A 14753-nucleotide genomic window follows, 5' to 3' on the forward strand; every position below is an offset into this window, starting at 1 on the left:
TATAAAGTTTTATAATGTTCTTAAGGAAGCATGATAATACTCTTTGTTATAATTCATAAAAAAAGGCAAGAGAGTTGATGTATACAACTACCAAATATGTCATATATTTTTGTAATATTTCTTCTTATATTCTGCATAATATTACGATGAAAAGTGAATATCGTACCATAGCCTACTCTTTGTTTGTAAATGTAGAACTTTCCTTTTGTGTATAATAGACGAAACACCAGAGCCATTTAAATCTCTTCAAGACACTGTTACGATAAGGGTTATTGTTCAATACACTGCACACACAGAAAAGAGTCCATGCCTGAATACGAAAAGAAACTAAATCTATCTCTGTTTACAATGAGGGACTTCAAAGCATAATTATGTTATGTGTTGCAGGTTTGGATAATATCTCTCTTTAGCCTTAAAGCGATAACACATGGCATGACGTATGAATTCTGTTCTGTTCTTGTACAATCAGCTTCAAATTTTTTAGTTTTATCAAATGACGCAACTTAAAATTCAACCCACGGTATAAATATTGTGTATGCAAGAAAGAACGTAATATGTGACGCATCAATGAGACTTCACGATTAAACACAGCCTCACTATCACTGGCTAATCCATACAGATCGGCTTGAATTAGCTCTGCCTTAGATACCTTTTAATTCTGAAAGTGTTTTATCTACTGATAGATGAACAGGTGTTGTTACTATGTAAGACAACTGATTTTAAGTAACTGCTGAGTTCAATGTTCCTTAAACATATTACTTTTCCACTTACCAATTATGATAAATATTCAAATTACATATGTTCATAAAATTTTATTATTATGGATTATTTTAAACATCACGAAAAAAAAAATGTTTTAGAAACAGTGACGTAGATCAAAATTACTTATGCAGGAAAAATCAATTTTTGCACAGATAATAAATCTTTGATATATACGAATAATGTGTGTTTAGGGTTAAATAAAGAGGGCAATCACGTAATTAATTTTGTATTAACTTGCAATACTTCAATAGACTTCTGGCCATGCAGCAGTAGCAGCAACAATAACAGAAAAACAGCAGAATTCTTACTTTTATCTTCTCAGTCACTAAATTCACAAAATAACTGGTGTATTACAAATCATTCTGCCACATGTTGCATGACACTGGCTCAGTCGGTTAAGGCACTTGCCTGCCGGTCTGAAGTTGCGTTCGGGCGCAGGTTCGATCCCCGCTTGGGCTGATTACCTGGATGGGTTTTTTCCGAGGTTTCCCCAACTGTAATGTGAATGCAAGGTAATCTATGGCGAATCCTCGGCCTTATCTCGCCAAATATCATCTCGATACCACCAATCTCATCGACGCTAAATAACCTAGTAGATACAGTGTCGTTAAATAACAAACTAAAAAAAAAAAAAGAAAGAAAAGAAAAAAATAAAAAGAAGTAAGAGTTGAAGACATCACCATCAGGTATAGCTTCATATAAATTAAATTAAAACGTTCAATTTGCAGTTAGAATATTGAACTCTGAATATTTTAATTAAGATATTTATTGAGAATGGTAAGAGTTCAGACTGCAGCAAGTAAACTTTAGACTGAAATTATTATTTCTAAAACAATATACATAAAATGTTATGGAAATGGCACAAAATTCTTATTAAAAATTTTATGGGCCATTTAATTAATAGTTCAGTTCTTCATCATGTTATAAATCACAAGGATCACTTAAAAAGCTTTGCACACTATGCATGCGTAGCCTGTACGATAATGCAATTGCTGATTGTCATACCTGCCTTATACTGAAAGAAGAAAATGAATTAGGTCAGATTTCACAAAGTGATCCGCAATCCCAAATGAAAAATTGAAACTCTGCAAGGGAGAGGGGGGAGCACTGAAATTCATAATGCTTTTCCTTAAGTTTTAGGGGATAATGTAGTCACAGTAGTGAATCATAGCAAAATATCATGGTGAGGTGGGTTACTCGTTTCTGTGAAGGTCATAATATGAAGACAATACAAGAAGTGACAGGCTATCAAATGCAAAACATGTGAAGAAATGCATGTGACTCAAACACATCAGCTGTTCAGGTTTCCAGAATCCCAGCAGAAAAATTTCAGAAGAGAAAAGTTGCTGCCAATTGAGTTCTGTATCATCTGAGTGAAGAGCAGCAAGCAGATCACAAGAGGATTGCAGGAGGCAAGCAGTTTCTGAACAGAAATTTCAGTAGTGGCGAAACTAAGTGTAAATACTGGGTAAGCTGATGTTTCTAACTTACTTCTCTCAGAGGATCCTGTTAGCCAAGGATATTTCTTATACCATGAAAATGGAAAATTTCTATTTTGTCTTCCTGCATCCGCTATTTTAAGAGGTAAATGTGGTGTCAATCTCCTATCTTTGTCAGCACATTTTGTTTCATATGTCCAAATTGAAAACGGTTTCTCTTTTAATTCTCCAAACAATGACCTCAATGTTTTCTCAGTATGAGCCATTCTGCACAAAATAAATAAATAAATAAAAAAACACACATGCGCACTTTTGATTAAACTAACACTCAACAATCAGTACATTTTCTGAATGACACTGGATAACGAAAATTTTCAGTTAAAATTGCGACTAAAGACTAACACATCTCGATTTAGCTCACTTCAATGTCGCAATTAACAGCAATTTAAAAATAACATGAACTATATAATCTAAAATTAGTAAAGCAATAATTTAACTGGAATGAGCTATTAGGATTAGGAGCTATGTTGCAAACATAGGATTGGAATTCCTTGTCCTACCACCCAAACTGGATATTTTGGATCCTATCACACTCTCATATTTTGTTAATGGAAGTTGAAGTGGAAATTTAGAGATTAACAACAGTATATACTTGAACCCAAGAATCAGGCCTAATTAACTTCAATACAATACAGCAACTGCTTATAGCTTAAGATTCTATGCTTCAAGTTTATTCCATTTAAAGGCACTTAGAGCAAATGAGAGTTGAATAATGCCATCGCTGCTTTGTCACAATATATTGCTTTGCCATAGGATGCAGAACAATTATTTTTATAATTTATTCCATGTCTCAGGCATTTTAGATAATATTTCACATATGTACTACAGAGTAAGTCAGCCAAGGCTAGACCAGTGTCAGCAAAAAGTTGTATGCATAGTAACTGCTGCGCCAACGCTCGCATACGTTAGACTGGTAAACATGTTCACACAGTGAGGGTGCAGCTGTATACCATACATTCAGAGTGCAGTAGTATGTCCATTATGAAATATAGCCTTTGCCTGATTCACCAGTCTTCTAAAGTAATTATTTACAATTTTGTGAAGAAATTTCGTACAATATTGAATAAGAAACGAACATATGTGAAGTGTATTCTCACTGAGGAGACGTTAGATGAAACTGGCCACTGACTAGAGAGAAGTCCTACGACATCATCCCGCTATGTAGCTCAGCAGGTAGGGGTGTTACAGTCTCCAGTGATAAGAGGTACGAAACAATTAAAATTAAAACCTTACAAAATTCGTGCACTTCAGAGGTTAACGGAACCCAATAATCAGAGCAAACTTAGGATTTGCATGTGGTTCCAACACTCAGTGTATTATGGACTACTTCAACCCACCTTAATTTTTTATAGTGACGAAGTATGGTTTCACCTCAGTGGTTAAAAGTAAAGTTTACACAAATAACCCACATTCACTTGAACTCAAAATATCTGGCACGAAATTAGAGTCATTTCGGAGAATGAACTGCGGCAAGTTGCTGGACATGTCTTCAGATGTGCAGCCTGCCAGATATCACAAGGATGTCATTTCGAACATGAATTGTGAATTTGATAAGTACATCATTATGCAATACTAACCGCAAAAGTGCAGAATGAATCCTTCGCATAAGGTAGCGTCGTTACATATGAATCAGCTGCTGTGAGTGCAATTAGGAGTCTAGCCCTGGCTGGTTCACCCTGTATATATTGAAATTTCACATTCTGGAGAAAAGGTTAGTAAAAACTGCTGTAACTGATAGCAGTAGTATTGCGAAAGCCTCTCAGAATCTTACAACCCACCATAATCATCATAACTTAACAGTCCGTTAATTAACAACAAAATACTAACAGACATTGGTAAAACGAAATATTTTTAATGAACTGTTAAATCACTAACGACTTAATGCCATCTGTTTAACAGTTATTGATGAAACTAGCCATTAATCTTATTAGTAAAAATTGTTACATTTCATATGCATCATTCCCGAATGAATTGATTTTCATAAACTGAATATGAATTCAATAGTTTAAAAGTCACTGTAAAGACTGTACACAGGTAGTTGGGTAGTCAGATAAGACAATAGGCCAAAAATCACCTTTTATACCAGTGGTGCTGAAAATATTCAAAATTATCTTTTTTAACATAAAAATACTTTCTCCATATACTTCGTATGAGAAAGTGAAAAGTACATCATAATAATGATAAAAAAAATTATATATATTTTTTTTAATCCAATGCCACCAGGTTGTCTTTTCGACATTTCCGGTCTTCTCTCCTGGCCGTGGCTTAGTTGTAACTCACTTCTGAGGTTGGGGCGCCTGGAAGGCGGAGTTACATTACCCCGATGATGTGATAGGATCTACACTTCGTGATGCAGTGTGAACATAATTCATTTAATATATGGTGAAAATTAAAAATGATATACTCTCTCGCTTTCACTTTGTTTTTATTAACGTTCTCACTGAGGGCAAGATGAAAGTGTATTGCCCTACAAATCAAACTACCATAAGGATGGGTTCATAATGTGTAACATTTACAAAGGCATCAGTTTACATCACGTAACTGATATAGATAGATAATATCTATATATATAATATTTATATACAGTACATATTCCATTGAGCCTCAGGATACAATCATACAAAATTGTTGTGTGTCGTGTAAAAAAATGCAGAAAGAAAAACAACAAATTTAATTTAACTAATGAAAATCTAAGTATATAATCTATTGTATTTGTGTCTAGCTTTCAATCCCCCCATATTGAAAATTGCATAGATACTGAAGGCAAAATATGTGTCACTTCATTTTATCAAACTTTTGGACATGGTAAAATACAATGCCAAAAAATGAATAAATTCAACCCAACTGTTCTTCAAGAGTGTCGTTTGTAATAGCAGAAACATGCTCGGACCACTCTACAAAGATGATAAAGTGAAGTAAATTTCCAGCTTCCACCGAAAAAAAAAAAAAGACATGATCTCCCAATTCGATAGTGACATCAGACATTTCATCATTGCAAGACATGCATTATTGCATCAATGTACAAACAAACATTACAGCATATTCTCTTGATTGAATGCATCACAGATTCGGTGTCGAGAGATAATGCAGCCAAATTCCCTTCATCCAATCAGGTGGGACTTAAGACAATTTGGCTGCATAATCCACAGCAATAAAGCAGAATTTAAATCCACTACTTCCCATCATGAAAGTATTAAATCACAGGAACTAAAAGTAACAACATAAGTAATACGATGTTCAAGGACTAGTCATGTGTTCGTATTTTCACTGGATGGCGGTCTGAACTACTCCTGGCTAGTCGCAAGAAGCAATGTTCTGTTGAGGTAAATAAAAATATACACACAATGAGTGGGCACACCCGCGTCCCAACTCAGTTCTCTGCTTGCCAGCTAACTGGGGCAGTTTATCTATAAACGAGTATGTTATGTCCACGAGGAAAATAAAAACATGTCTATTTTCATAATTACAATTACTGTACAGCACAATTTGTCGTTGTGGCGGCACCATCTCCATTCTACACTGGAATGTTCATATATCCCTATGAAAAAACAACTGTCAAATCCATCTCTCTTCTGACACACAAACTAACGACAATCAATGCGTTTCCTTGACAGCCACCAGAGGCAGCACCAGTAGCACAAAGCTCCCAGGTGAGGGAAGAGGTGGGATTCAAAACAGATATCACACCACCAAAACCATACCACACCCACCACACACCACTGTCCATATTCTTAGCATATGATACAACTTGATGGGCCAACACCATCACCGCGGGCATGGGTGAGGGCAGGAGGTTTGGGTGAGGTATCTGGTTGGTGGCCTCATTACTCTCTAAGGTTGGCTTCCTGAACTGGATTTCCCTTTGCTCTGATAGGCATTATGAGTGTCGGCCAATTTCTGCACCACCTGCAAGCAGCAGAAACCAAAAACACATCCAAAAAAAGTCGTACAAATTGGTTTAAAAACACAAAACACAGACACACGCAACCATCCAACTCCCAAAATTCATTAATGGACACAAGTAATCGCCATTCTACTCGCTTGAACCAAGTCCAAATAAAAATTATATATACAAATAATTGAATTTTGTATAATGACACACAATATCAATATACTTCCAAAGCCAAGATCAGCTGTTCATACTACGAATTATTAAATGAAAAAAGAAATCATAAGAGATTTCATTCAATATTTATCCAATGTGTCACGAAATAGGATTATTTTTTCAAGAAACTACACATTTCTTAATGCATATTACACACTAACTTACTACAGTTACAGTATATTCAATATACAAAATTTTAACTAAAAATATTAAAACAACTGTTTGCAAAAAACAGTTAAAGGTGACATTATGTTAAAGAAAAAGTCATGCTGTTTCAGTCATACATTTTGTATCCATTATAGTCAAATGAAGTTCAAGGGACTTGTTACACATCTGGTGAGTTGGAAGGTTTTACTAAAAGGAAATTGGTACCAAAAGCTGTAGAGCAATTCCAGAAGCTACTCCATCACCCACAAATAATACTTACAAATGTATCTATGGAAGATAACTTTCAGCACTACATGCGAGGACAGCAACAGAATTTCATCACAATTTTGACACAGCAACTCTGATGCTCTTGAATTTGAAACATGCAAATGAAAACGCACATTGCATCATCATAAAAGCACTGAAAGGCTGGGAACTGAAACAACCCCATGCAACGTTACACACTCCATGCACTGAAAAAGCAACCCAAAGAATGGGAATGGTGAAGCTGACAAGGAAACTGATTGACACACGTTAATAACTGCCCCAGTTTCTATCCAAAGCAGACTCTTTATAATAAAAAAATAATAACGAATTCTATAAATTTTATTTACAGACAGGATAATTTTATTATTTACATTCAACAAAAATAAATGCTCTGCTTGTATCTGTTCATCCGTTTCAGTCCCCAATACACCAAGAAGAAAAATTCATTACAAATGAAAAACAGGAATCTATTCTGGAGGGGGAGGTGGTGGTGGATTGTCAGGTGGAGGTCCTTCAGGAAGGGGAGGAGGTTCCTGAGGTGGCCCTAGTTCTGGCATGACCCCGGTGGGCAAAGGGGGTGGATACATATACTGAGGGTAGTATCCGTACATCTGCTGGTCATACATGTATGGCTGAGGGACCATTCCTGGGTACGCTTGGTAATAGTGTGGGTATGGTTGGTGGAATGGTGGAGGGGGCTGCTGCACAGGAGGGTAGCAGTTTCCCCTGGGACCTCCTCTGCCACCACGTACCTTGTTGCCAGGAGGATAGTGTGAGCCCCTACGATGGTGCTCCACTCCATTCTGCTTCCCATAGTTGCTTGTTGCGCTGCTTCCTCCTCTCCTCTGTTCTGCTGGGACAGTGTTGAGCCGCGCTGATTTGGTGGGGGGCGAAGTTAACTCCGATGATCGAGGACTGCTGCGCTCCCTCTTGCGAGAACATGATGGTGTATCACTACTGCTGGTTGGCAGAACAGCACTACTGCTGTTGAAGCCAATGTGCTCCTTGCTGATCTTGATCTTGATGCCGCCACTTGGTGCTGATTGTGGGCTGCTTTCTGTAGAGTCAGAGCCCTTCAGTCGTTCCTTCTGGATCTTGATCTTGAGCCCTGTCCCTGTGCTGGCCACTGGCTCCAATGTCGAGCTCAGATTCAACTTGTCTTTGGGGATGGTGATCTTGATGGGGGCGGAAGCTTCTCCCTTCTCTCCTTTGTGACGATCTTTGTCCTTATCTTTGTGCTTGTGTTTATGTTTCTTCTCTTCCCGATTTTTGTCCTTGTCTTTGTGCTTATGTTCTTTGTGTTCCTTTCTCTTCTTCTTCTTCTCACTCTTGTGGTGGTGTTCTGGCTGGACTGGCTCCTCCATTGTAGAGATGTCAATAACTCCGATGCTGACAGCCTCATCAGAGACAGCTGGCAGAGATGGGATGGTTGTTCGGCCAAATGTGCCATTCGTTGAATCCAATTCAGGAAAGGCCACAGCACCGAGGTCATCTGACTTAGCATCTGCGATCTGTGCAGCAAAAGGTCGTATCAAATCTGGGGGCTTCAGCTCCTTTGAGATAGTAGTGTTACGAGCAACTGACTCATCCTTCTTGGCACGATCCCGTATGGGAGGAATAATATCTGGCACTCTGTTTGGTAGTTTGATGCCCATTTTAGAATCACGAATGATATTCTCATAGCCCGCAATCTCATCCAGTTTCTTCACCACGGGCACCAATTCTGGCTCAGAGCTTGAGCTACTAGTTCGGTGTCGTTTTGTTGCCCTCAGAGATCCCTGTGACTTGCTGGCACTACCAGGAGTTGTAGGGGTGGGAGGCGGAGGCGATCCGAAGGGAGATAATGGTGCTGAAGGGATCTCAGGCAGTGGAGCTGGAGGCTTCTTGTTTGCTGATGAGGGAGGCGTGCGCTGCTTTGACTTACTGGCTCGTGGATAGGGAGATTCCCGTGGAACTGTGGAGCTACCTTTGTCAGGTGTTGTGGGCAATTGTGCAGCAATTCCACTCTTCTGATTTCCGCTGGAAGCTTCCATTTTGATTGTCGTTGAAGTTTGGTCTGGCTTTGTCATGGGTGTTTCAGTCCGCCTTACAGGTTTCTCATCAACATGTGCAGTACCATTTCGGGAAGGAGTGGATAAATTTGGAAGGGATGAAGGAACAGACTTTGTCCTAGAATGGTGGGGAGACTCAGATCGCTTGTTGGCATTGGGTGGTGGAACTGTAGTAGTGGGCACAGTTGTAGAGGCAGGACGCATATGCTGCGAGGACTGCAAAGGAGATCTGGGTCGAGGTTTGTGTTGATGCAGAACTGCAGTGTTTTGTAGCATTGATGATGGTGGAGGCTGTGGTTGTTGCTGTTGAGGTGGAAGGGGTGGAGGTGGTGGCGGTGGCGGTGGAGGTGGTGGCGGTGGAGGTGGTGGCGGCGGTGGAGGTCGTACTATTCTGTTTCCATAGTCTGTATTGTCCTCTTTCTTGATTTCCCTCTTTATACCATGGTATGGCTGAACTGGCAAGTGTTTGACATCAGGTCGTCTACTGGAGTCGTGCAAATGCAAGTCGGAAATGTTTGGCTTACGATCTGATAGATCTGCAACATTGGGTTTATTGCGGTCCATCATATCGGTGATAGGTGGCTTGCGATCTAATGGTTCAACCATGTTTGGTTTGCGATCCATAAGATCTACAACATTGGGCTTGCGCTCAACCATCTCAGAAACAGTCACTTTCCGTTCTGCACATTCTGCAGATGATTGTGGGGGCCTATTGCTAAATTGTTCACTGGCACCAGACCGACGGTGTCGATGGTCCAACCTATCACTACCAGCACCATGCTTGTTGTGGTTATACAAATGTCTCTGTGAGTCAACAGACTCTGAGAGCATCTTCTGCTGTGGAGGGTTCGAGGGTAAGTCTTCTTTCACAGAACTCGTTGCACTAACTCTGCTGTGCCTGCTCGAGGAGTCAAACCCAGGTTGCTGGCTTCTTTTTGCACTAGAATCCGGATGTGGAACAGAGAATGGTCTGTTTTCTGCACTTTTCATGTCTCCACGCCTGCTGTCCACTTCACTCACTTTTTCTCCTGTCCACTCAACAGCCTGATTGTCCTTCCTAGAACTAACGTTACAATTACTTCCACTATTTGTGCCACTACCTAGATGATTGCTCATGGGAGACACTGTGTCTGATGTGAACATATGTTTTGCTGTGTCTCGCCGCACAGCATCACGAGCCTGAGGTGGTCCACTGCTGGGACGTGCTGTTGGAGGTGGGTGTTTGGTGTGATCACGGTGCAGTGGTCCTGGTTTGCCCAAAGTCCCAGAACTCCCTGGAGGCATTGGTCCATGTTTACTGCTGCTGGCTGGCATGCCCTTGTTCATGTGGTGTCCATCTCTGCAAAGCATAGAGACCAACACAAATTTACTGAACTGTCAAAGTGGATAATAAATAATGCACACTGTAACTCTGTCTAGGTGTAGTGAGGTAGTTTTGTTGTAACCAGAGGTCCCAACAAAACAAATTCATTTATTATATATACAGTAATTGGATCATAAGCCTAAACTGGCGTAGGACATTATTTTTTCACAACTTATACAATTTTTTAAAACTTTCAGTCAAATTCACTTATGTAGAATTTCAAATTTTACTAGCGTTTTATGATTCTGCAAACGTAAGCATTTGTTATTTGTATGTCCTGTTCCCAGTATATCCAAATATGGTATTACACTAGAGATTTATACTGGAAGTAATCTAGTACAATGCAATTTATTAAAGTCTGATTACTTTTTAAAAATTACATTTCGTAAGTAGCCTCCAAGGCAGCAATACATTCCTGCAATCAGCTATGAAAGTTCTGCATAACTTGCCCTTTCAGAACAGGTTCGATGGCACTAATTTCGTTCCTTATGTTTTGTTTCAGCTGGATGATGGTGCGAGGCTTGTTGTGATACACTCTACTTTTGAGATACACCATAGGAAGTAATCAGCGCACACTGCTCATGGTTCAATGAACTGTCTGTGAAACATGTTTCCAGGACGAATACTTTCACGATTTGGAGACATTGCCTGGCCACCAAGATCTCCTGACCTGACTGCAGCTGATTACTTCCTATAGGTTTATCTCAAAAGTAGGGTGTATCGCAACAAGCCTCACACCATCATCCAGCTGAAACAAAACATAAGGAAAAAAATTAGTGCCATCGAACCTGTTTTTTTGGGGTGAGTCATGCAGAACTTTATAGCAGATTGCAGGAATGTATTCGTGCCGTGGAGGCTACTTACGAAATGTAATTTTTGAAAAGTAATCAGACATTAATAAATTGCATTCTACTAGATTACTTCCAGTATATGTGTTTTCTTTTAATTCGTCCTGAGTGTCCCACAACAGGGCTATAAAAACCGCACTCTATATATATCTCGACCAACCTTACATGCGATTTAGGATGTTTAATTTTCGCATTTTAATAGATTAAAATAAGCTAACAGCATAATGAATTAATATAATTCAGTCACTTTATATTAATTTAAGCAAGTTGTGAGCATGAAGCTTCACGCAAGTGTACACATGCCCAAGAGATACAGGGCTCCTACAAGAGATCTTTCCGGTTTCGAACACATGTAATTTACGTTCTATGAATCTGAGGTGCATGAAAATAGTACCAATGGAAAGGGTAGCTCAAAAAGTTTAGTTCCTTAAGTTAAAGATGTTCAATGTGTCCCCCCTTGCTAACACGGCACACATCAAGCCTATACTCAAGTTCCACGTCAGTACGCGGATTTTCCGACCACCAGATTCTGAGATTATGACTGTTCACCTTATCAGAAAGATGAAAAGTGGCTTTGTCAGAAAACACCATGGAATGAATAAATTCAGCATCGTTTTCAATTAAAGTTTGCATACTTATGCAGAAATTACTTCATAGCATTTTGTTCTCTGTTTTTAGGGCTTACAGCACCTGTAGTCGGTACGGATGAAATCACAACCGCTTGCGAAGAATCTTGTTTTAATATCAGTGCACCATTTAAGGATTGTAGGCCCACTGGGTGGATCTGCACTAAACTTTAGGTAATGGCATTGCACATTAATAACCGACTGGTTCACATGAAAATCAAGCACACAAAAAGCTTTTCTGTCCTCTATAGCACCATTTTGCCTGAAAAATGAACAAATTTGTTTATATGTGTTATTATTAGACAGTGTTACCAACTAGGAAAATAATGTTGCCACAACTAAACTTTTTGAGTTTCTCTTTCCATTGGTGCTATTTTCATGCACCTCAGTTTCATAGAACGTAAATTACATGTGTTCGAAACCGGAAACGTGCCCAATCATTCTTGTGCAGACTGTACATAGTAGAAAGCTTTTAATTCAGATTCAACTTATTTGGACTATAAAGAAATGTGACTGCCTCATCCGCACCTGGACACTCCTTGCTGTGCCAGCCTGTCTCTTTCCTTCTTCTCCTTGTAATCACGGTAATCTACACGTTGGGTTGGCTGCCCTGGTGGCTGGGATTGGCAGGAGGCTCCGGGCAGGGACATCAGCTTCTCACTGGTTGGTGGTTTGGCATCTGATGGCACATGTGACGAGTGATGTATAGGAGGACGCATTCCAGCAGGATGAAATGTTGGTCCATCCTGACTGCCATCTGGTGGCCGGATCTTACGAGGTTCTGAGTCCTGTAATACATAACTTCTTCAAAAACTGTGCAAGACACAACAATATGTTACTATGTGAGCCAGGATTCCACTTACAAAGAGACTGCCTGAGATAGCGGGTGGAAGTGATGGATTCTGAGTGGCACTGATGCTCATAATCTTGCGCTTCAGCTTGGTTGGACATTTGTCAAAGATGACGAGGAACTCTGCTGTTAGCTGTTCGAGCTGTTCCAAGCTCACTGTCTTGTCCACATACCAGAACCAGTCCTTGCCCTCATTCGACTGTGGAATCTGCAAAGTTGTGAATTACAACTAGTTTAAATGAAATAGTTTAAAAGTTGTCTTTCAGCCATGTATTGTTTCAGAAAAATAGTTATTTTTCAAAGTGCTACAAACAGATTTGACATTGGCAATAATTAAAGTCTGTCAGTGTGACTGGTTTGTTTTAATATAAGAAGAGACAGATACTCTAGCCATTTTTTTTTTCAAATAACTATTAAAAGAGAAGAGTGGTTTCGTATATGGACATCATAGAAATTACTTCTGCATGTACAGAACTAAAAAAAAAAGAAAAAGGCTAAATTACACTGGAGCTTAAATTCTCGTCGATTCATTTTTAAAACATTGCAATGGTCATCAAAAGAACTGATTCATTTCTACCTGTCTTACAGCAACAATTCATTCTGAAAATATAACCTATCCACATACAAACACTTTTCTTTTAAGTTATAACTAGAGCTCTGACTTGATGTTAATTACATATTCTGTTCCTATACATATAGCTATAAGAAAAGCTAGAATGTCGGCAGATCACAACAAAGGGATCATTATTTCGAAGTTTTAAGTTATATATTTTTACGTGTTTTGGTGCATAATATATATATTTTGACATCTATTACATATTTTGAAAGAATACACTTTTTTTTTTCCACCAATTTTCCCTCGACTTGACTCATAAATTACATGTTTAAAAATTGTTTATAAAGCTTGTCCCTTCGTCTCTAAAGCATAAAAATAATTTAATGATTGAATATAATAACGTATTGTCAAAAAAAAAAAAAAAATGGACATGCTAACATTTTGTGTATCCCCTAAAAAGTAATGATAAAGTAAGAACAAATACAATGCGAAGGGTGGGTCATTGTACTGTTACTGCGGTGAAAGACAGTGAAAATTATCCTGTGGATATGACTGTTTGACACAAACACCCCCAATCAGTTGCTCTGACAGAAAACAGTAGTTCTTTCATGCAAATCTGGCTTTCAGGTAGTAGTTCCATGTAAAGCAGATTTGAATAATTTCAAGGAAAAATTGTTCCGGGGCCGGGTATCGATCCTGGGATCCTTCGCTTAGCGCACAAATGCTCTATCGACTGAGCTACTCCAGGAAATATACACGACACCATCACAGTCCCAGGTTTGATAACCGGCACTGAAACAATTTTTCCTTGAAATTATTCAAATTAGTTCTTTCAGTTTTCTTATGAAGCTTACTCTGACATCAGGTGATACAGCTAGCTAGTCTACTGCTATGGCACTAGTGACATCTAAGTTAAAAGATTGGATTTCAATTGACGATGCCTTTACTAGTGACAACAAAATCATGCTGTGCAAAGTGTGTGACAAATGCATTTAAAAATTGAATTTCAGGTCACAAAAAACGTGCTCCATCGAAAAAACAAATTCTTCTTATACAAGTGGTGCTGAATCTTCTTCGTCTCCTACCAGTGAATTTAATAAAGGTTTGTGCGTGACAATGGTTCCTGCAAACATACTGTGGAATAAACTTGAAGTGCCAAAGTTTCAAGCATTCCTACACAAATACTGAAACTTCAATATCCCGGATGAATCAACACTCTGGAAAAATTATTTGAACACCAGCTACACTGACACAATGGAAACGATTACAGCACTTAACTTGCCAATTCCTACATATGAGTTGCATTGACGAGGCAATCAATGACTGCAGAAAATAAAGAAAAATATTTAATTCTTAATTGTGCCTGTAAACAATAAATTAAATGAGGTGCTGAATCACATATGCACCTGTAATTTTTTGTCAGTATGCAAAAATACATCTAATAAAACTTGGATTTTAAGGTACATACTTTTTATTTATTACATATTTTGCCATTTTTAACTACATATTCCTTATTTTCATATTACGAGGGTCATTCTAAAAGTAATGCCTTCTTTTTTTTGTGTTGAGCTGTAACGTCTGAGCCAGATGTCAGTGACGTAGTAAAGGTTGAACCTTCACGCTAATGTCCTGTTAGTTTGGTTGTCGTGCAACAAATAGTGGCAGCAAAGCAATCTACC

The 14753-nt window shown here is 38.7% G+C and overlaps 1 protein-coding gene across 4 annotated transcripts in view; it reads right to left on the reverse strand.

Annotated features, from left to right (window-relative positions):
• Positions 1 to 4669: 4669 nt before the first annotated feature.
• Positions 4670 to 14753, reverse strand: part of CycT (Cyclin T) — a 49932-nt gene continuing 39848 nt past the window's right edge. For 2 of the 4 annotated variants that reach the window (XM_069847594.1, XM_069847597.1), the window contains 3 exons: positions 12532 to 12726; positions 12197 to 12456; positions 4670 to 10170 (listed from right to left, as the gene is read on the reverse strand). In XM_069847594.1, coding sequence (XP_069703695.1) covers positions 7248 to 10170; positions 12197 to 12456; positions 12532 to 12726 — 3378 coding nt within the window. In that variant the 3' untranslated portion in view covers positions 4670 to 7247. The remainder of the gene's footprint in view (positions 10171 to 12196; positions 12457 to 12531; positions 12727 to 14753) is intronic. The other 2 variants (XR_011336155.1, XM_069847596.1) reach the window with 2 other exon arrangements.

Source organism: Periplaneta americana, chromosome 15 (assembly GCF_040183065.1).
Source record: "Periplaneta americana isolate PAMFEO1 chromosome 15, P.americana_PAMFEO1_priV1, whole genome shotgun sequence".
In the NCBI taxonomy this organism is placed as follows: domain Eukaryota; kingdom Metazoa; phylum Arthropoda; class Insecta; order Blattodea; family Blattidae; genus Periplaneta; species Periplaneta americana.